The sequence below is a fragment of the Platalea leucorodia genome (genome assembly GCF_965183815.1).
Source record: "Platalea leucorodia genome assembly, chromosome: 12".
NCBI lineage: Eukaryota > Metazoa > Chordata > Aves > Pelecaniformes > Threskiornithidae > Platalea > Platalea leucorodia.
This window is the reverse complement of record NC_138834.1, coordinates 9,405,473-9,427,482: the sequence shown is the minus strand read 5'-3', so window position 1 is coordinate 9,427,482 and position 22,010 is coordinate 9,405,473. Positions and strand designations below refer to the sequence as shown.

The window sequence follows — 22,010 nt, the reverse complement described above, 5'->3', positions numbered from 1 at the left end:
GCATTTGAAGATAAGTTAAAAAGAGCTAAGCAAAAACAGTAGTGAAATAATTTATGGGACTATAAAGGATGCCAAGGCAGACACCGCAGAGCATCCAGCGCCACGTCCTCGTCGCCGTCTTTTATTTTTGTTTGTGGTTCTGCTGTCACAACATAACCTTTGCAAGCTCCCATCCACCTGAAGTGAAGTGTAATCTAATTAGTCCAATTTGGATTGCTTCTATTTGAATAATTTAGCGTACACCTGCAGTATTCATCAATCATTATTATTTTTAATTAAGTAATTAACTCGCAGGTTTTCAGAAAGTTTGAAGTGACAAAAATTTCTAAGGCTGAAGTCTCAAGTGAGACGGGGTGAGCGGCTCTTTCTGCACTCACAAACACCGGTGTTACCGGTAATTGGTCTGAGCAGCCACAAGCGCTGATGATTTCCTGCAGAATTTACTTCTTTAATGGCAAACCAGAAATCACATGCCTGCTGTACAACAGGCCTAATTAGCGCATATGGTCAAGTTTTCACTCGTGGCTCCTCCATCACCCAACCTCACCTCTAAGGACTGGCTCCCTTTGATGATAATTGTCATTACACTTAGTCAAAGTCATTAGCTTTTAAAGAAAAGAGCAGCTCGGAAAGACCCAGGCTTGGGCTGTGCTGGGGTCAAGGGCTGTGGAGACATCAGAGGGTTTGGCTGGGACCCTGCTGGGAGCTGTAGGTTTGCCTGGGCGGGAGCACGGCATTCCCGGCTGGAGGCACAAACGGCTCCTGCTTCACTTCTCCAGTTCACTGAAAGCACCAAAAAATCTTTAAAGCTTGCAAATGAAAAAAAAATCATAGAGATCAGGCTGTAATGTTCTACAGCATGCTGGACTGCATGGCAATAACAGGGCTGCATTACACAGGAGATCTGCCGTCCTAAGAACTAGAAAAAAAGGTTATTTACGCTGTCACTCTCACCTTTTTTAAAAAAAAAAAGTGTGAAGAATATCTTCACACCTGTACTTCAGTTTTCAGTAAAAATAGTTAATTATTACGCTGATGAATTTCACAGCTTCATTAAAGAAACCTGATTTTAAAATAGTGCCCGCAAGCCCCCCATGACATGCCCCAGCGGCGGGAGCTCGGGGGGTTTAGCAGAGCTGGCTGTCCGTCCAGGGCAGCTGGAGGAGACGCAGCGAGGCCAGCCAGGTCCCTGGTACGCACCTCTGCAGCCGGGGCTTCATCCCAGCAGGATCAGCCCCTGCTTCTCCCTGGGCGTCTCAGCAAGGTGCCCCACATGGGCAGGAGGCACCCAGCTCTCCAGGGCAGGAGGGACCCTGGGGCTGCTGCCTGTGGCTGAGCTCCCATCCCAGTCTCCAGCAGCTGCTTGATTTCTCCCATGAAATCCAAGCTGTAGAGGCAACTCAGCCATCAGCAGCACAGCCATAGGTACCCCCTTACAGAAACATAAGCTTCTTTAAGTGTTTTAGCTATTGCTTGGCACCTCCTGGAAGAATTACTTTCTAAAAGGTGGAATTAGTGCATCCTGGCTTATTACTTCGCATCTCCCCCCTCGCTGCAGCAAACCTGCAGGTAAGGAGGGAGATGCTCTGCCAGAAGCTCTGTGAAAGCAGCCCCACCAAGGCAAGGCATGGGACAGGGTCCTCAAGCAGCGTCCCTGCCCAGGGCTTCCAGTGATGGCTGTGGACACCCAAAGCAGCTGAGACGATGCCTTTTGCAAACACACCCTTGTCTCCTCGATGCTCTTGATGGACCATCTACCCATCTCCAGCATCAGGTCCCGAGCACTGAAGCCAGGAGCTGTGCCCAGCACCCAGCACCATCCTGCCCTAACAGCAGTGTCAGGAGGGAGATCCCAGCCGGTGGCTGGTCCCAGCCACAGTGACGGCAGCTCATCGCCCTACACACCCCCGCCCTGCACGCCTGGCCCCAGCCCCTGCTCCATCCTTCCCTGCAGCACTCTGTGCAGCTTCACCAAGGGACGCTTGTATCAGGACAAGCACGAGTGCGTGTGTGTACGCAATGAGTGAAGAGACCGGGTCTTGTTTTTAAGCTCCCCAGGAATGACTCTAAGTTGGAAATCCATCTCTCGCTTCTCGCTATGACTCAGTTTCTGCTGTGGCCCAAGGAGACCAGGCAGCTGGGTCTAGCCTTTCAAGCTCTGGGTGTCAGCACAGCAGCTGAGAAACAAGGAGCTGTTGCAGGCTGGGATCCAGATTTTATCAAAAGAGGAGCTACAGTTCCATGGAGGAAATTCAGTACATGCAACCAGAGCAAAGACAGAGACAACCAGGGCCAAGTACTACCCCCGCCATTAGAAAACATGCCTCCCTCGCTGCGATGGCACTGGGCTTGGAAAGTGTTCAAAACCCATTCCTCTTACAAAATTCATAAGGCAGAGCCATCTGCCTGGCAGCCAGCTCTCCAGCTCCCATCCCTGCTTCTTGCTGGATTTTCCCTGTTGCTTGTGAATGGCATGAGTCTGCCTCCCAACTGCCCAAAGCTGGGCTGAAAATGAGGGAGGGGTGAAAATAGCTGTCCTGAGCCTGGCTGCAGGTATGGGGATGGTGGGACAGGATTTTCAAGTGCCTCCACCACTGATAAATATGACCTGTGAGAATAAAATACATTATATGCAGGCACCAGCTTTTAGGACCCCAGGAAACAAGATGGGATTTCTAACCCAATCTATACAATGAATTTGTATCTTCGATGCATTGCTTAAACCCTGACAGTGTGTGGCAAGTCCACAACTTCGCGACTTTATTTAAATAAATAAAAAAAAAATTGTTAGGTGCAGACCATGACTTAAGTAATGTTAAGTGAATAATTCATGCAGTATTTATAATTGATGGGGGATTTAACAGGAGCAGAGCCGTAAGAGGCTTTCTATTAACTATTGATGCTCTCTGCCAGCCCCTCAACAAGCACGGCTGGGTTCTGCGATCACAGCTCTCCCGCAATGTTTTATTTAAGCGCTGTGAAGAGTACACACAGTCTGGGGGAACGCCTCTGCTCCCAGGGAATGCTGCGATGTTCTGTGCAGCAGCCTCTGGCTCCCGATGCGGCCGCGCTGCGGTGGGCTCACGGAGCCCTGATTCCTGCGGAGCAATCGCCACGTGCCGGCGGGGAGAAACCTGGGGCTGGTGTGATGTGTCTGGGGGAGCTCACCCACTGCAGGGATTGCCTGGCTCCTTCCTCCTGCTGCACCAGATGCCAGGCAACCCCAAATGCCGGGGTGTCTGGATAAAGCCAGACCCTCCGTATTGGCTTATGAGTTTGTCTGTTTATGGGGTTTTGTGTCTTATTCCAGGGAGGTGCCTCTAAAATCGCTTTCAGACTTCTTTGCAAACTTCACTTGTGAGAACAGAAGTGTGCTAAGAAGACCAAGTATCTTGCTACACCCATCATTCACATCTCCGTATGAAACATTCAAACAGCTTGTAAAAATATATGCACAAATACAAAACTACAGTTAAAAGAACCCACCCGTATCCTAACAGACAGCGCATCTGTGTTCCAAAACATCACATTTATAACAAAGCTGCATAAACACACAATTATCATAGCAACTGAAGCCGTGTCTCGCTTGGTGCCCAGAGGGAAAGCAGCAGGATCCAGCCCCAGGGTGGGTTGCTGCAAGGCCAGCCGGCAGCCCCGCAGTCCAGGGAGCTGCTCAGCATGCCCGTAGCTGGCGGGTACACCGGGTGCACCCAGAAAAGCATCTGGTTTTAAAATCTCATGACTCTGAAGAGCATCAATGGCTGCATGACTCCGACCTAGAGGGGAGACTCATTTTGTACCCGGCGGAGGGTGTCCCGGCAGCCAGAGCTGCACACGGGCGCATAGGAGTCAGGCTGGCAGAGCAAGGGCAAAGCCTGTTCACCGCGCAGGCAGGGGATGTGGAATAATTCACACTAAAGCACCATTCCCTTCAGAAAGGCTGGCAGCCTCAGGGTGAAATAAATGCTGAAATCTCCTTGATTGTTAAATAAAAGATTATTGATAAAATAACTGCTTCTAATGTTGCTGTGCTGCCAGCAGAAATGCAATATATTTCAATTACTGCTTGGAAGCAAGGCTTTCTTTTTGTTTACTGGAAAAAAAAAACAACATGAAAAGAGATGCTTGTAGAGGACTGTAAAATGAAGGTGAATCTATTTTTGCCGTACTCCAAATCTGGTTGGGGTTTTGCATGCGCAGAGCAGGTTAGCTGCTTGTTGGCACCATCTGACATGCCGCCGTGCCACAGGGGAGTTATTTGGCTGGGGCTGGGAGTGAGATGGGGAGCTGGTGCTTCGGCTGAGCCCCGGCATGCTGAGCCATGCAGCCGGCTTTCGGCACATAGGGGACTGGCAGGGGGATGGGGCATTTTCCCTGTGGCAGGGGAGTGCTTGGCCCTGCGGCGGTTCTGCCTGACACGAGGAAAAACCAGCACAGGGAGGTGCAGGAATGACCTGAGCAACTTCTCCGCATTTCTTAGAGCTGAGCAGGCAAAGCAATCTCCTTCTTGGAACAAAACAAGGAGCAGAGGGACTGCCCAGGCTGCCAGCCCAGCTATGGAGAAATGAAACATGAGGTGCCTCAATAACAGCTTTGGTTCAATGGTTTGGGGCTGCAGAGGGATGCGAAGCAATTCACTGCCCCTCTGAGCGCTCCACAGCTCTGCTCTCCAAAGCCGAGCCTGACACCCTGACATCAGCAAGACCCAGGGCAGCCATGGGGGAGCAGCCTGGGAAACACGGCTTACCTGCGCGGGGGACAGCTAACAGCAAATTGGCCAGCTCTGTCTCCAAACACAGAGCACACAAAGCACCATGCAGAAAATTACATTTCTGGGACCTTCGGGCCAATCTGCAGGTTACGGAGAGGCAACCTGCAGCAGCAGCAAACCCGCGCCATGGCCCTGTGGCCGTGTGTGCCCCCGGGGGCAGCACCCCCTTACCAGCTCCACACGCCGGCGGCTGGACTCCAGCTCCCTCTGCACCAGCTCGTCCATGTCAGCCTTCATCTCCTCCATCCTCCTCTGGTAGTACCGGGTGCTCTCCTTCTCCCGTGCCTCCGACTCGGCCGCCTTCTCCAGCTCCTCGCCCATCTTTATGATGCTGTCTCGCAAGCGCAGCACCAGCACCTGGGGAGGCAGCAAGGAGGGCACAAGGTGAAGCAAGGGAGATGGAGGTGAGGCATTATGAAGCTCTCCATGAGCATCAAGAGATGTGGAGAGTGCTCCCTCCCTCCCACACCGCAGGGCCAGGCATTATCATTATCAAGCATTGCCCTGAAACGTTGCAAGTGCCGGCAGCTGCCTGCAGCAGGTACAGACCCAGTGACCCCAGCCCGTCCCTGCACCCTGCTCTGCACCCACTGCAGCAGGCAGTGCCATCCCCCACAGCCACACCGTGTCCCCCAGGGCTCCCACAGAGCCAGCTGCTGCTTTAGAGGCACAAGATCATTTTCCTTCACCCCTGGGCTGGTCTTGTTCGGGCAGCACAACTCGGGGAAGAAATGACAGTAAAAACACATCCCGGGGCGCCAGCAGACGTGCTGATTAATGGGGACAGTGAAATATTGTGATCAAGCCTTATGTCCTGACTTCTGGACGATGCCAGAGCAGAGGGATGCCTGTCAAAGAGGTGCTGTGATGGATGTGCTGAGCAGTCAGCACACACCACACTCTCTGTCTGGAGGCAGGGACCATATATTCCTCCAGCTGTTTATAGCACTGGACCCGCTGTTTGCTTTCAATAAACACCGCAGTAAAGCATGTATAGATAATGGCAGTGGATTGAAGTATATGGACTGCTCACAAGCACAGGGGACCTGTCCCTCCCCACCCCTTCCCGGGCGCTTCTTCTCCCCAAAGCTGAGGCGATTGCATTGCTGCGCCTGCCTTTTGCAAGCAAGCTGCATCTCCCCAGGGGTCCACATCCCCTCTGCAAGTAGTGGTACCTCAAAGCGCTTCATCTGCACAGCCTGGAAGTCCATCTGGCTCTCCAGGTCACGGATGCGGGCTTCCTGCCGGCTGACGATGGAGCGCTCGGCCGGGCACTGCTCCAGGCTCACCACTCTTGCCTGCACTGCCTGCAGCTGGGTGAGGACGGGCTGCGTTAGCTCCTCCCTGGCCCCTTACCTGTGCAAACACCTCCCGGTCTCTTTCCCAGAGTCCCCACCCGTCCCTCTCCTTGGTGGGACATGCACCAAGGACCTCTCACAGCTCCTGAGGCAAAGTGAATGTGCAGGACTTGGCTTAGGCTGCCAGGCACTATGGAAAAGCGTTGCCTTTGGCTTCCTGAAGGACTCCCTACTGTTAATACCGCACAATAAATGCATGACACTAACATGTATTTTTGAATGAAAAATGTGCCAGCGAGATGACACGTGTCTGGGTCTCTTGCTTTTCTCTTCTCAGCAAAGTCTTTGAGGACAGCAGGCGTAAAAATTCACAATTTACCCCTGTGTGGAAAGCTGCCCTGCACTAAGTCGTTTCTTCAGCTGTTACACTGAGATCTCCAAAGCAAACTGCCCTTTTAGCGATCCCAGTACAAGTTTGGTTCAGATTTTGTATTTGACCTAGAAGTACAGGAATTTGTCTTCTTTTATCTGGCCTATCTCTAAAGCACCACCTGCTCCGCCTGGGAGGGAGCGAGTCCTCCTTTTGATTCCTGGGCAGCTTAGCTATGCTCCAATAAAGCACTTAAGTTAATGGGATTACTCATGTGTTTAAAATTAAATCCATGCCCTCCAGGAGGGACGGTGCAGCCGCAGAGATGAGGCAGTGCAGCACCCACTGGTGCCCACCCCTGGGTCAGCCCCATCCTGGGGTCAGCGCCATCCTGGGGTCAGCCTCGTCCTGAGCTCGCTTGGCCCCATGGGGCAGCTCCTGCCACAGCACCAGCATCTCGGGAAGGGAGGAGGGAGAAGTGGGGCTCTCCATCCCGAGAGCCTTGCCAGGGAAAGCTTTCTCCAGCCCAAAGCCATTGCTGGCAGAGTCCCACAGCCCGTCCCAGCCCTGTCCTGCCTGTATGGTCAGGGCTGTGGGTGTGCAGCAGGCAAACAGCAGTTGCTGCACCGTGCTGCTCCTGGGGACACGCATAGCGCATTAGGAAGAGGAACCTGACCATATTACAAAGGAGAAATGGCTTTGTACCACTGGGGTAGAGACTTGATCTGATTTCAGACAAGAACACAGCATCCACAACTGGAACAAGTGATGCGCCGGGCACAGAGATGTCATAGGACAGCCGAATGGCTCTCGCTCCTCAGCTCTGAGTGCAATGAGCTGAGGAGGAATTACCTTCTCCTGAAGGCCCTGTTTTTCTTTCTTCACATCCTCCACCTGTGTCTGCAGCTCCCGGATCTGAGCGATATCTGTTGCTGACTGCAGAAAGAGAAAGCCCAGCAGTAGGAGCAGACCCGAGGGCTTGGAGCAGAGGGCACGCACTGCGAGGAGTGCAGTGCCGAAGGCTGGCTCATGCCTGCACCTCCTACCACCAAAACAGCAAGCTGCTCCTGCACTGGACTGAAGGAGCTTAATTCTCCTAATTCAAGGCAACTTTCCTAATTTTTGAAACAAATATTTGTAGATCAGGACAGAAACCACGTTGTTAAGGTCATTTCTGTCCTCAGGGTCCTTTCAGACATACAGACTCCCGGCTCCATAACACCACTGCAAGGGGCACCAGACTGAATTGCCGGTCTTGCCAGCCTACCCTTGCTCCACTGGGAGCCTTGGGATCCCTCAGAATCCTTTGGGAGAGCCTGCCTTAGTCTGGGCATTGCACAGAAAGCCCCGGGGCAGTCTGTCAGCACTTTTTAAGCTCTGCATGAGAAAACAGTGAAAGAAAGAATACAAAAGGATCCAGACAGGGATGCTACAGGATTTCCCAACTATTGAAACTAAAGCCAAGACACTTCTTGAAAGAAGACTCAAAACTACAGGTGAGAGGAGATGAAGCCGTGAGCCATTCCTTCCTCTCATCACAGCATCAGCTTCCTGGGGTCCCCAAGCTGCCGTGCACTGATGGGGACTGCTCTGTGCTCTCAGCCAGGCTGCAGGGTTTTCCTAACACTCTCCCGGGGAGGGGGATGCTGCCCAGCCTCCACTGCCCTGGCTCCTACCTGGGCGATCAGAGCCTTGTGCTTTGCCATGAGCTCGTTCAGGTCTTCCTGGTCCTCATCGATGCGTTTCAGGAGGTCGGCTCTCTCATGCTGCAGCTGGTACAGTTGCTCATCCACCTGCCGGAGGACCCACAGTGCCACTGGCTTGTGCATCCCATGGGGGACTCACTGCACAGTACCACCCAGACCACGGCATCCTCTGGGACACACTGCTGCCAGCCTCTGACCCCATGCTTGCACCAGGAGAGGCAAAGGGAGCTCCCACGTATCTGCAGCAGGGAACTATGGGATGCTGCACCCTCTTACTGTCCATCGCTGCAGCCTTATCCATCCATTAAGCCCCTGGGGGCTGTTGTTCCCAAAGAGGCTGGGTGATTCAGGAAATATGCTGATTATTGCTGATTTAGTAAAAAGTTGATTATTGCTATCAAACACAAGGAGGTAGGACTGTGCCACTGCCCTCCCACCTCCCCAGCCCTGGCTGTGTCTCCGCACCAGGGTCTTGTTTTTGTTGAGGGTCTCCAGCTCTGTGTGCAAGTTCTCCAGCTCCAGGGCCGCCGTCTGCTGGGACCTCTGGGCCTCCGCGCACTTTGCTTCACTCTCTTCCAACTGGGAAAAATTGAGGGAGATCATAATTAAAGGAGCACTCGGTGTCTGCAGAAACCACGTGCTGATTATGTTGTTCCCCTTACCACACAGCCACATCTATTTACACTTCACCCCCAGAACATTTTCCCCTGCTAATGCACATGGAAACTCGACCTTTTAAAATCTGTGCTGCTCTTCAGCCCGTCTGCACCTGGTTTATAGTGAAAACTCTGCCCTTCCCAGCCGGTGCGGCACGGCTTTCTTGGCAGCTCCTGGCACACCTAACCGCGGATCCTAACACCACTGACCGTCCTGCTGAGTGCTGAAGTAAGCGCCTCGATCTGCGCATCCACCCTCTGCCTTGACACTGCTGTGGTGAGGTAGAGCTGGGATCATTAATTTGCAAAATTATGTGAATTACATGTAATTCCTGATTAGAGCAATTCATGATTCGGAGTTTGTAAATGGGCTTTTCATGTGGCATAAATTGCATTTGCAAATACACACGAAATATCACATTTATAAATGCTAATTTGCTCTCGGTTTTTATAGCTCAGCCATTAAGACTACAATGATCTTAAATGGGCTGCAAATATCTGGAAGATGCAGTGTCATCCCAAAAACTCACACCGCCAGGACGGAGGAGTTTACGTAGGCTGTACCTGAACATCCAGTTCCTTCCCTTTCTTGCTTAGGTTTCTTCCTTTTCTGTATGGAAAAGAAAACTAATCCCTCTGCTTGCTGCTCATTTCCCATGCCCAGTCCTGCTCCCCTGAAGAGGATGCTGGGGGCAACGGGAGCCGCTGCACACCACGGTGAGAGTTTGAGCATTTTAGGCTATTTTCTCAGGTTTTACTTGTCTTTTTTCACTCTCTGCCTCAAAAAAAGGGGGATTACAAAGTACTGTAACTGGAGCAATCCTCGGCTCATTTCCCTCAACTGTTTGGGGTGATTGAGACCTACTTGGAACAGCTGAGACCTACTTGGAACAGCAAAGTAATTTGCTTCCTCAGTGCCTGATCTGCAGAGGAAATGGAAGTCATTTTTCTCTTAAAGTCAATGATTCCTGGCATGGTGGGATCTCTGAACGGCCACTTCCCAGCCCTGCCGAACCCCATGGTGCCGTGCTGGCACACTGCCTGCCTTTGTTGCTGTCTGCCTTCCTTGCCGCCCACCTGCTGCAAGGGGAGGACACGGCACACTGCGCCCCAAGGGCTGACCACAAGTGGAGGGTGGCCAAACACTGCCACTGCAGCCAGCAGCAACAGAAACCTTTTCCCCCTCCACCCCAGGGCCAGAGCAAGGGCCTTTCTGGTGCACATGGAAACATCAGAGGGTTCTGATCTTCAGCCTCCACCTTTCTTCCTAAATTGCATCGCCTATTTTTAACTCCTTTGGTGAGAAAATCAGGCAGAGAACATCTTCCATTGCCACGAGGCACAACGCCAGCAGTTCCCGCCAGCAACTTCAGCAAAATCTCTGCATCTGCCCCAAGGCACTGTCGTCCCACCACTGAGGATAGGGCGGTGGCTGCTCTCTGCCTCCTGGGACCACCATTTCCACCTCTGAGTCCTTCTGCCACCCCTGCACGAACCAAGGAATGGATGGGAAGAAATAACCCCGAACATTGTTGGGTCTTCAGCTCCAGTGCCAGCCAGAAGCTGCTTGCCATCGGAAATATAAAGCTCTGGCATGGAGACATTTAGCAGTTTGAATCCTGCAAAACTGTTATTTAAAATGATGTTCCTGTGTCCAAACTCAGCCCGTGTTGATGGATTATCTAGGCAGTCTATTCATACATCTGCAGAGCCACTCTCACAGTGACACGCGCTGTGTTCCCCTTTCTTCCACCAGTTCAAAAATAGCCTTTATGTTTTGCATAAAGCTCAGGCAGCCGTTACTGAAATGACCCGAGCAATAGCTGCTGGGAGACATTAAAGATGCCAGTCGAACTGACTGCTGGTTTTATGGCCAAGGGCTTTTCCACCTGCCCAGCTTCAGGCTCCTCCAGAAGCAATCCCATCCACGACCAGCCCCTGCCACGATTACACTAAAACTCCAGATAGTTTAATCAGAGAGAAATGCATCTCCAGGACCTCTCATTAAACACCAGCTTCCATTTCACTTCTTGTAATGGAATTTTCCCACTTGGGAAGAATAAATTGAAATCCCCCCAAAAATGCATAATGTATGAACTTCTGAACAACATTAGTTTGCTGTGCTACACCATCTGTTAAATACCTGCGTAAAATGGATGCTTCAGCCTTATTAAGAAACAATGCTATACTTCTAGCCATATGGATTTTGATTAACGGAAATGTAGCATTTTAGCAAAGTTTTTATTCATGTGGAGGTTTGTGGGCTGGTGGTAGGATGTATTGGCTTTTGAGAAAGTCGTCATGAATGCCATTAGAAATCATTTAAATTTAAAGGACAGAATAATCATGAGGCATTTTTAACGCATGCAGAGTCTCAATGCTGGCAATGCAGCAAAAACTCAATATTCCCAATATTAAGGCTTTCCACTCTCCTTCTCCAAAGTGTGAGGCAGCCGGGCAGAGGCCACCCACCAAGGGAGCCAGCAGGGAGCCGGGGACGGACCATATGGCACCACGGGCACAGGCAAGAGAAAGCAACCTCCTGCATGAGCCTGCCTCACCGCGGGGACCGGGCTGCCCAGGGAACAAGGCATTATTCTCCTAGCAAGATGTGGCTGGATGCCACAGGGACAGCTACGCTCACCAGGCAGACTGAGCGTCCCAGCATCGCTGCTTGATCCCTCGGATCAGCACATGGAAGGGGTCCCTCAGCATCAGCCCACTGCAGCGAGCTCCAGTGCTGAGCATAGCGCCCAGCCCTGTTAAGAGCACCAGGGGCTAGGAAAGAGCAAGGCAGGGGCCGTGCATCACCTCCAGCCCCAAAGCAGGATTTGGGAAATACTGAGGGATTAATTGTTAAGTGTAGCATTACAGCATTAGCTCAATAATGTTTGAGAGAACTCGTGAGTGCCAAAAAGGGCCATTCCTGCTGCCTGCCCTGGCCATGGCCATCCCCTGCCCTGGCCGTCCAGGTCAGTGGCAGAGGCATGGGCATGAGCACGGGCACGGGCACTCTGTTGGCCACGTCAGGCCGAGCTCACCTTCCCCTTCTCCCTCGTCACAGGTGGGAACAGCTGCTGCTCACAGATGTTATTTACGCAGAACTATTATCTCAATTATATATGTACATTGTTGGAATCGCTCATGCCTCCCGATTAGTTTGTTTCCAGGGGAAATGTACAGTACAGATTAATTACTGAGCGGTGTTGGAGGACCGGCATCATTAGCTCAGCCCCAGTGCTCGGCATTGCGGGATGCATGTGCACGGCCAGCCTGGGGATAGACAGCCCTGTGCCACCCCTGTCCCGTGGCAGGGCACCCCGCGGACCCTGAGCTCACCCCAGGGCTGAGACCATCCCCGGACGGTGGCGTGGTGGGCACAAGCACGGCACCTGCCTGCAGCCGCTTGCCGGGTCGCTCAGTGCCAGCTGTGAACTGCACTTAAACTATGGCAAATCTGCTGCGATCCCTGCTCGTGCCTTACAGCATCCCTATGGCAACACGTCCCGAATGCAGCGCCTCTGGAGCGCCTTATTAGACAGATAGAAAACACGCTGAACAGAAGGTAATTAACAGAGCTGCGGGAAAAAAAAGGGAAAAAATACTTAACCACTGTTGGCTTAATTACAGAGAAGTGCTCCTTACAAGACAGCACAACAGGCACTTCTTGCGCTGGCCTGGGCGGCATGATGCTCGCACAGCACAGGGTCACTGCTCGCCCCATGCACAATTAAAACCAGGACACCTGTAAATATTTCTTGCAGCTTCCCCTTGGCCAAGGTAAAGGGTGATGCTCCAAGGAGCAAGGAGATGCCTGCTCACCCAAAGGCACCTACCTGCTTGCGCAGCCGCTCCAGCTCCTGGGCACTGGCGCCGGGTTCCCTGGGGGCTGCCAGCAGCAGCTGCACATCGGCGAGCAGGGCACGCGTCCGCCGCAGGTCCCGCCGCAGCCGCTTCTCCACGTCAAAGTCGCGGTGTCCGATCTGGGGAGAGGAGAGGGGGTGTCCTGAGCCCTGACACCCTGCAAAACCTCTGTTGGACCTTGCCGTCCTGCCTCCAGACATTCCCTACAACATGAAACCTCTAAAAACCACTGGTTTGGAAATATTTTGGTAACGCTGAAGTCACGATGCAAGAAGATATTAAATATCTATGTATAGATATTGCAATTTTCCCTCTTTATCAAATAAAAATAATTTAATAGCTAAATAAAAGGGAGAAAATAAATTTCATAAATATCAGTATTGGCAGATTCCACCGAAACACATTTTTTAGCCACCAGAAAGCTGTTCCTCTGAAAACATTAGCCCACCCCTGCTCTCCATCAGCCACGTGCCTGCCCAGTGAGCCACCCCTGTGGCCAGAGGGACAGCCCAGCTGCGAGACCGGGGATACAGGCAGGCACTGCGGGCCCCCAGAGCCGTAGCGCCCTGTCCTCACGGCCACCGGGCACTGTCACCCCCCTGGGAAACCATCCTGGCTGAGGGGTAGGGGCAGAGAGGGGTAGACCCAGAAGATGCGGGTCCAGCATCTGTGCCGAGAGTTGGCACAGAAAATGCAAAAGTCATTGCATGAAAGAAAAAACGCCAGAGAAAACCCTCTGCCCCTCTGGGGAAAAGAGTGACGAAGGCAGGAGAAAGTCAGCCCAAAGGGGAAAGGGAAAAAAAAGCATGAAACAGTGATGAGGAAAGCTTCATTAGGAGTTATTTACACATCTCTAATGCAAAGCATCTGGAGTCCCCATCAGCCGCAGAGGGATGCAACCGATGCTGCCGCCTTCGGTGCGGGAGGCAGCAATCTCTCGTGCGTGAATCCCCAGCAATGCTGCCGGAAAATAACTGCTGAGTGATTTTGGAGGCTCGTCCCCGGGCAGTGTGGTGTCACCACATTACTCTGAAGCCTTTTAAAGAAGGGAAATAGGAAGAACCTTAAAAAAAAAAAACAAACCTCTACACTCCCCCCTGAAGCTGAGAGCAACCATGGTTACGAGGATAAAAGAATCAGAAAACCACCAAATAAACAGGGACATGGTTTCAGTGCTTGATTTCAGACTAATTGAAGTATAAGAGCATTTTCCATTTAGTCTGTTTTCCACAGCTCTTCTTGTTTCAAACCCGTTCTCCTATTTTCTGTTCACTGGCTAAAATTAATTGTGCGGATTTGACCTTGTAACCTGGTTTAGAGCTGGCTGGCATTTGCTGGAGCCAGAAATCGTTGGCATCTCCATTTCCTTAATTAGTTTTCTGGGTTGGCTTTTTTTTTTTCCTTTTTAATAAACTGCTCTGAAGCACACTGTCCACTGTAAATCAGATGGCATTTATAACAACACTGCAGCGCAGCAGATTTGCTGTTATCCCTGCCATCCCTACAGACTGTAGCTTGGATGCCGTTCAGCATCATTTTCCCGCAGCTCAGGGTCTGCCCACTGCCACAGCCAATGGATTTTGTACCGTAACTGGGAGCAGCAGGTACGGCAGCCGCCGCCACCTCCCACCATTGCAGCCCAGTGCTTTTTAAGTTACAAAGATGGGATTTCATTTAATAGCTGCTTTCAAGGCTCTGGATGTATTTTGCATACACTACAGCAATACCCAGCTACACTACGCCGTCTCCCCTTCCCCTCTTGGCGGGGCCTGGGGCTGCCCTGGCAGTGCTTGGGGACAGTCCCGAGAAGGAGAAGGTGCCTTTCCTCGAGAGCCCCCCCAGCTTTGCTCCGCGCAGCTCCTGCCGCGTCCTCATCCATCTTAGTTCTCCTCCATTGAACAAGACGGACGTGTTGGACTGAGAGGCAGTTACAATAATACCCTGCTTTTATACAGCGAGATTTATTCTGACAGTTCCCAAAACATTTTATAAGCTGGGAGCTGGGGGGACATTATGGATAAGCCTCGTCAGACCATTTTGTGTCTACTTGAAATATGCCCGCCATTTCAGTGTTGCAAAGCTCCCATATTCATCTCGTTTAATGAACATATGCAATTGCCAGGGCTGGTGAAATCATGAAATCCAGCAGGCTTGTGCCAATGGCTGGAGGATGTGCTGCTTAATTACCGCAGCTCCAGATAATCCGTTCCTCCTCTCCTGCACGTGCAGGGTGAGCTGCAATGTGATGGGGGCTGCGCAAGGGCGGCTGGGAGGCATCAGCACAAACCCAGCCTTGCTGAGCTCCAGGGAGCCCTGGCATGCAGCAGCATCGAGATGGCAACTCTGAACCATCCCGGGCTGATACCATCCTCGGACCTGGCAGCACCGTGGCCCCAGGCAAGAACCAGGCAGGACCTTTCTTTGTCACCAGAGCTCCTTCAGCAGGAGCTGGTGCATGAGACAGCCCCCAGGCCTAGCTCCTCGGCAATGCTAAGTGATGCCCAAGCCGATAAATGCTGTTCAATGAGGCTGCGTTCAGCCCCGCGCCTTCTAATTTAACAGGGAGCAGCTGTGTGTGCTTTTCCCATTATGTGCACTTCAATCACTGCCACAGACACATTAGAGAGTGAAAAAGGATTTGTTCAACAAATGTGTCTGGGACAGAATTCCTCTGCAAAGAGCAGAATCTGATAAACTGCTTTTCTGGGCAGTTGGAGCTGCTCCAGTGTTAGCCCTGGTTTGTTTGACTCTCATGAAAATACCATCAAAAAGCAGATGCCTCCCCCTGCTTAGATAATTCTCCTGTAGAAAAGTGACCAGTTACCCTCAGTGGGTCCTTAGTGGGACCAGTTGTCTCCTATATGATGCCTGCAGTCCCCAAACCCTCCTGGCACCCAGTGCCTGCTGCAGCACACGCCACTGCTCTGACGGGTGGCGTTTGGAAGAGGTGAGGGACGGAGGGCATCACAGCTGGCTGCACGCACATGAACAACCAAGCTGTCACCCCAGCTACATACACGCACGCATTCACGCTCCCTTTATTACAGGCAGTGTTTTGAGCTGGGGCATGGCCAACAAAGCAGCTTGGCTGGCCGGGAGGTAGCAGCAAGGAGAGCGGAGCACACTTCTGCCCACTAGCAGCCCTTCCAGGATGGCCCTGGGGCAGGCACCATCCTCTTACCTGCTCGCACAGGGTGCCGACGAGCCCTTCCAGGTCCTGCTTCTCATGCAGCACCATCTGCTTCTCCTCGTACTCCTGTTCCAGCTGCATCTCCAGCTGCCGGAGCTGTGTGCAGGAGACAACCCCAGCCACGCTCAGAGTCTGGCCATCCCATGCCAAAGCCCTGTGTACCAGCAGGGCACAGCCACCACCAGGAGAGGGTGCGCACCAAAGCCTCCCATCACTGCAGCCAGCGCTGGGGACCAGGACCGGGCCACATTCCCCAGAGCCTCTGCTACCCTCCAGGCAGTGCAACTGCTCCTAGCCAGGAGGAGCAAGGGTTAGCAGTTCAGGAGCCTGCAGGACTTTTGGGGACACGATGGGCTGTTTGAGCCACCCCACCTGTGAGGCATGCTCAGATGTCCCCAAGGGCTGTCCCTGCAGTTCTGGAGCAGTGACAGGGGGCCTTCAGCCAAGCTAGAAGAGGGTAGGCTCTAATCCCTCCAAGTTTCCTCAAGGCATCCTGTGACCATGAGCCAGGCAGGCAGCACGCTTCTTGCTCCAGCTCCCCCCGCAGTGAGGAGGTGGCAGTGGCCTTGCAGGGCAGAGCGTGCCGTAAAGGCAGGATTTGTGCTGCTTCTGGGAGCAAAAGGAGCCTCAGAGCCAGCACTGAGCACAGGAGCCTGCATCCCTCTGCCTTTGCCTCCGCTCAAGCATCGCCATCCCACAGCACTGCAGCAACAGCAATCACTTTGCAGGAGGGAACCAGACCCAGGGCGGTATCACAGAGCTCTGCTCTGCAGCTGTGAGAGGTCCAGCAAGTCCAGGGGGGTGGTGGCGGTGGAAACGTGTTAACAAAGCAAGCCAGCCCATTTCACAACCCGCTCCTCCCCTTGCAAGCAGCTGCACGGCTGTGCCCATAGGAGCAGACGTGCCAGGCTGCAACTCTGGCACAGCTCCCCAGAGCCCTCCCTGCCCCAGCCACCTCCTGCACCCCCAGCTGCTGCTCAGAAACAGAGTTTAAAAAGGGAACAGGAGCAGGCTGCTAAATATCGATTGCTCTCTGGAGTGTCTCTGCCATTTACTCATTTGGAAAATAATACTCAGGCCACGCAGGGTGAGGGAGAGAAAGGATCTAGCGAGAGATCGTCTGGCGAGAGCAGCCACAAGGCATTGCATCTCCTTTAGTGATGCTGGCAGTGCCTTGTTCTCTGCACAGGGCAATTAAACAGACAGCGAGGTGCAGAAGGGCAGGGAGGACCCCAGAGCAACGTGTCCTCGTGACCAGCCCGGAGCTTCAGAAAAACCAGCCAGTGGAGAGGGGGAGAGAGCAGCACCGAGCTGTTGGTGCACCATCCAGCAGAAGGGCAGCACTGCGGGAAGGCAGTGCAGTGGGAAACGGCAGCACCTGCACCGGGTGGCAGCCCCACAGCCCTCAGAGCCTCACGGCTTAGGGCACGACTATGTGCTGACAGGAGCAGGAGGAGCAGAGATCGCCTTGTTTGCTTTCCCACTTGTCCTACCTTCCTAAAATAGCACATGCAAAGCCCCACCAAATGCTTCATGAAGCTTCAGCGATGTTAATTTGCTATCAACAGCCAGGTATGCCCCAGGCCTAATGTGAATTGGCTGCTACCATGCAGCCCCACAGCCCAGAATCAAACACCCCGGGGATTTCAAAGAAATTGAAATTCATGTTTGCACGCCACCGACCTCACGGTCTTGTTGAAAGGGTATTTTCTATTCATTATCACCAAACACGAAGCCCTCGCTGGCTGGAGTTGGTGTTACCAGGAGCACTGCGCCCGTGTGCTGCATCGCACGTGGCTCTTGTACACTGTCCCCAACAGCCGCTCCATTGCGGCAGAGACTCACGCCTCACCCAGACCCTGATTTTGCATCCCGGGGCTGTGACGGGGCTCATGGCAGGCTGGTGGTGGGAAAGCACCGCTTGCCCACCCTGCTGCTCCCTGGGGATGAAGGACCCCTGGGAACGGCTCCTCCTCTGCACTGGGGATGGGGGAGCCTTGGGGAGCACCCAGCACTGTGCCCCCACCCAGCACCAACCTACCCTCCTCTGGCAGGACTGCCGCACGTCCTCCAGCTCCTCGTCCTTGTCCTCCAGCTCCTTCTGGTGGATCTGCTTCATCCGCTCTATCTCCAGCTCCAGCCTCTGGTGAAGCTGAAAGATGAATGCACAGCAGTTTCATACAATCCCAGAGAGACAAGGAAGGTGCAGGGATGAACATCCCTGGCACACCCAGCCCGGGTGGGGGCCACGCTACCTGCTCCAGGTGATCGACGGCGGCTGTTTGCCGCTCCAGCTCTTTTCGCTGCTCAGCAGTGCTGGCCTCCAGGTCCCAAAGCTGCTTCCTGAGCGCGGGCACGGCGCGGGCATCCAGGGCGCTGGGGGTGCTGAGCTCCTGCACCCGGCTGGCCAGCACGGTCGTCCGCTGCACCAGGCTGGCCACCTCCGCCTCCTTCTTCTGCTCAGCAGGGGCAGAGCAGCGGGTCAGCAGCTGAGCCCCAGATGCAGGAGAGGGGCCTTGCATATGCACCTTGCTCTTAAAACCCAGACCGTTTCCAACAGCATCATCAGAAACACCCTGGGGCAGCAGCGGGCAGCCCCTCCCTGCACAGGCAGCCCCATCCCTACCATGAGCCCCAAACAATCCTTTCCCTCTTGGGTTTGCTCGCTCACTCCTGACCTTGCCTTCGTCCTCCTGTCTGGCTGGCTGGCTGTCCCCTACACTGACTGGCTGTCCCCCACGCAGGTTCCCCGCAGCCCCCGCTGCTTGGGGTGGCTGGCAGCCACCTTGCAGCTTCCCTCCCACCCTGGCACACCGTGCCTCTGCCACTGCGGGGGGCTCAACGGGCGGCCGGTGCACGTGTGTCCCACGGGGGCACAGACCTTCAGCTTCTTGCAGATGAGATTGTGGGTAGAGGGGTGAAAAAGAGCACGAGTGACTTCAGTGAAAATGAGGGTGGGCCTAATTAGCTAACCCATGGGACGGGTATCACTTGTAAAAAGTGGTAGCCTTTCTTCTGACAGAGGATAATGTTATTTAAATACATCAGGCACATCCTAGAGCTGCACTAAAACAAATTGGAATCAAGTTGCCGGGTTTGTGCCTAATTGCCTCTGCTATAATTGCAAAGATAATGGCTTTGCTTTGAGAGCTGCTCCCCAAACTGGATATAATGCAGCAAAGTGGGATATTTTCCTCTTACCTCTAAGCTCTGCTGAAGTTTTCCCATCTCCCATCGGATGCTGGTGTTCTCCTGTGACACTTTTTCACGGAGGCTCTTCTCAAAGGCAGACTCTCCCAGGGCCTGGGCTAACTGCAGGTCAAACCTGGAGGGGGAAACACAGGTTACCTCTCCCGAGCAAGTCTGCGATGGCAGCACGGCTGCCTCGTGGCCAGGGGAGCTGTGCCAAGGCAGGCAGGGAGACAGCCTCAGCCGGTGGCGGCAAGCCGCTTGTCCTGGCAACTGGACTTTCCAAGTGCTTTTGAGAGGACAAAAAAAAAAAAAAAAAAGGCTATTGTCTGCAAAGTGCTGCCATCATTTTGTGAATCCCTAATTACTCCGCACAAGTGCCAGCGGTGGGAAGTGGACGGCGTGGAGCAGCAGTGATGTGCACACAGGCAGTCACCAAGAGCAGAGCACAAAAAACTGCTGCAATCAGCTGCTACAGACCCAAAACACCCCAAAATGCGTTTGTGCATGGGCAGCAGCCCTCTGCCCCCTGCCACCGCAGGCAGCTCCATCCCCAGGGCTGGCCAGGACTCTGCCACACCAAGGGTTTGGTTTCAGCTCAGGAGGCATTGCTGCTTCGGAGCAATAATCCTCAGAGCTTCTCAGCACCTTCGTATCTTTGGGTCAGACAAAGCCCCAGCCCCCAGTGTCTCAGCACAGGCAAGCACGGAATACCGGCAATGAAGTGTAAATTAAAATAAATTCTAAAGAAAGCAGTTGGTGATTTCCCATGTTTTCTGTGCCTGCTTGGTCTTGGTATCCTATTTTTGGGCAGAAAAACTATTTCATTCACTGGTATCAAATGGCAGCATTAAAACGCTGGGGGTCATTTCTTGGTTACAGAGATCCTCTCCCCCACACCAGGTGCCTGGTTTGCCAGCAGCAGTCCTGGCGTGGGCATGTCTGCACTGAGGGCTCACCGAAGCCTGGGACACCCCAGCATGAGGGTGCCCCTGCACCCAGCGACACGGGAGCCAGCATGCTCTCTGAGCCCCAGGCAGCCCTCCCCACGGTGCCACCGAGCATTGCATCGGGAGTGATTTCTATTATGGAAGTGTGTTACTGTCACACAGCAACGGGATGTAAAAATAACCTCCTGGCTTGGTGCAACCTCCAGCAGTCGAAGCAGACGAAAATAGCAGCCCTTCCAGGAACTTCTCACCCAAGGCCACCCTAAGCATCTCCATCCCTTCCCCTCCTGCTCCAGCAGCCCCAGCCCTCCCAGGCTCTCCCGCCAGCCTTACTTCTTCTGCCTCTTCTCCAGCTCATGGCTGCGGCTCTGCTGGCTCTCGGCGAGCACCCGTGCATCCTCCAGCTCGCAGGCCAGCTGCCTGCACCGCCGCCGCAGCTGCTGGGACACCTTCTTGGCTGCCTCGTATGCTGCCTGCACCTCACTGAGCTGTGGGCAGAGGCGGTGGTGAGCGGTGGAGGGACCCTACGGCACATGCAACCTGCAGCCGCTCCCCGCCCGAGGTTCAGCCCCACGCTGGCGCCAGGGGATGGTTCACCTGGAGATCTTTTGCCAAACAAGAACAAATTTAGGTGCCGTGACCCCTCACACTCCAGGCACCCTCCTGTGTGCCCGCAGCACCCCAGCCCTCCTGCTGAGTCAGCAAAGCTGCCCCAGGGGCAGACGCCTGATCCCGTTTCTCTGCGAAAGGCAGTGCCTGGATCGAATGAGCTGAATCCCCCAGGGATTCGCATCATCTTTGGGACAGAGAGACATGCAGAGTTTTCACCAGCCAGAGAATGGAGTCATTAAGCAATTACTTTAAATAAGCAAAATCTTGCATTAATGGAGCCTGTAATTCCAAACTATCTGAAAGCAAATGGGCTGTTTTTCTTTACCCAGGCTCCTAAGACTGGGCTGCTTTTCCTATTACTTTTTGATGTACCGTGAATAATATTCATTTCTTTATCTTATCCTTATGGGAAGTGACCTGACTCCCAGGCACTGCTCAGGGAAGCACATTGACTTTTTCCCGCCTCGTGGCAAAGCTCAGGAACTGCCAGCTCTTTACACTAGCAACTCTTTGCATGACAGATGGTGCGAGCACAACCCAGTCCAGTATCCAAGAGCCAGACCAACACCAAGACCCACCGCTGAGCCCCTCCCCACTCCACAGCTTTCCACCCTGTGCTCACATTCATGCTTGACCAAGGTTGAATTTTGCCATGTACAAAAGTAACTTTTTAAGCTTGAAAGGAAGCTTTGGGGTATTTATTCTCAAACCAGCAGAAAACAGCCAGTTCCCCCTGGTCAGTGAGAGTATCAGCAGCAAATGGCTGCATTTCTGAGCCTCAGCCGCTGTGAAGCTTTGCCTGCCCCGGGAGAGAGGAGAGGACAACCAGCTCCAGCGGCAGCCCCGCTCCTCGGCGTGACCCTGGGGAGCCCCTGTCCCCTCCCGCACCCCGGGGCCAGCAGCACTTGCCTTTTGCTCGAGCCCTGTCCTGGTGCCCAGCTCGGACTCCAGCCGCTCCTCCAGCTGCGCCAGCCGCTTCCGCAGGAAGGCGATCTCCGTCTGCGCACAGTCGAAGCGCACTTGCCACTCGTCCTCTGCGAACGGAGAGACCCGAAGGCACTGGGTGGGTGCTCAGGCCCGACCAGCCTGAGTGGCCGTGCCAGGGTTGGATGGGCAAATGCACAACAGCACCGCAGCTCCTGTATGGCACCAGCACTGAGCTCGCAGTGTGGAGCTCTGCTTTGTGCACCCAGGGCTGCCCCAGCTCACATAGCACATGTACCCCTGCCCTAGGCAAAGCGTGCATGCTCATCCCATCCCACTTGTGTCTTAGGAGCCTCCTCATCACTTCAAAACATGCTTCAAACACTCTTTAAGCTGCCAGGAGTGCCAGGCAGTGCCAGCAAGCACCAGCAGTACCCTCAGGCAGAACCCCTGCCTGCATCTCCAGCCCTATGCAAGAGC

At 53.6% G+C, this 22,010-nt stretch overlaps 1 protein-coding gene across 1 annotated transcript in view; it reads right to left on the bottom strand.

The window, feature by feature from the left end:
* The window catches only part of MYO18B (myosin XVIIIB), a gene marked incomplete at both ends in the record, with an annotated part of 75,982 nt that overhangs the window by 17,614 nt on the left and 36,358 nt on the right, over nucleotides 1–22,010 (bottom strand). Inside the window, 12 exons of the mRNA XM_082324857.1 lie at nucleotides 4,943–5,128; nucleotides 5,947–6,084; nucleotides 7,292–7,375; nucleotides 8,116–8,232; nucleotides 8,611–8,724; nucleotides 12,638–12,784; nucleotides 15,847–15,951; nucleotides 17,897–18,007; nucleotides 18,111–18,311; nucleotides 19,057–19,180; nucleotides 20,328–20,482; nucleotides 21,516–21,640. Coding sequence (XP_082180983.1) covers nucleotides 4,943–5,128; nucleotides 5,947–6,084; nucleotides 7,292–7,375; nucleotides 8,116–8,232; nucleotides 8,611–8,724; nucleotides 12,638–12,784; nucleotides 15,847–15,951; nucleotides 17,897–18,007; nucleotides 18,111–18,311; nucleotides 19,057–19,180; nucleotides 20,328–20,482; nucleotides 21,516–21,640 — 1,607 coding nt within the window. The remainder of the gene's footprint in view (nucleotides 1–4,942; nucleotides 5,129–5,946; nucleotides 6,085–7,291; nucleotides 7,376–8,115; nucleotides 8,233–8,610; nucleotides 8,725–12,637; nucleotides 12,785–15,846; nucleotides 15,952–17,896; nucleotides 18,008–18,110; nucleotides 18,312–19,056; nucleotides 19,181–20,327; nucleotides 20,483–21,515; nucleotides 21,641–22,010) is intronic.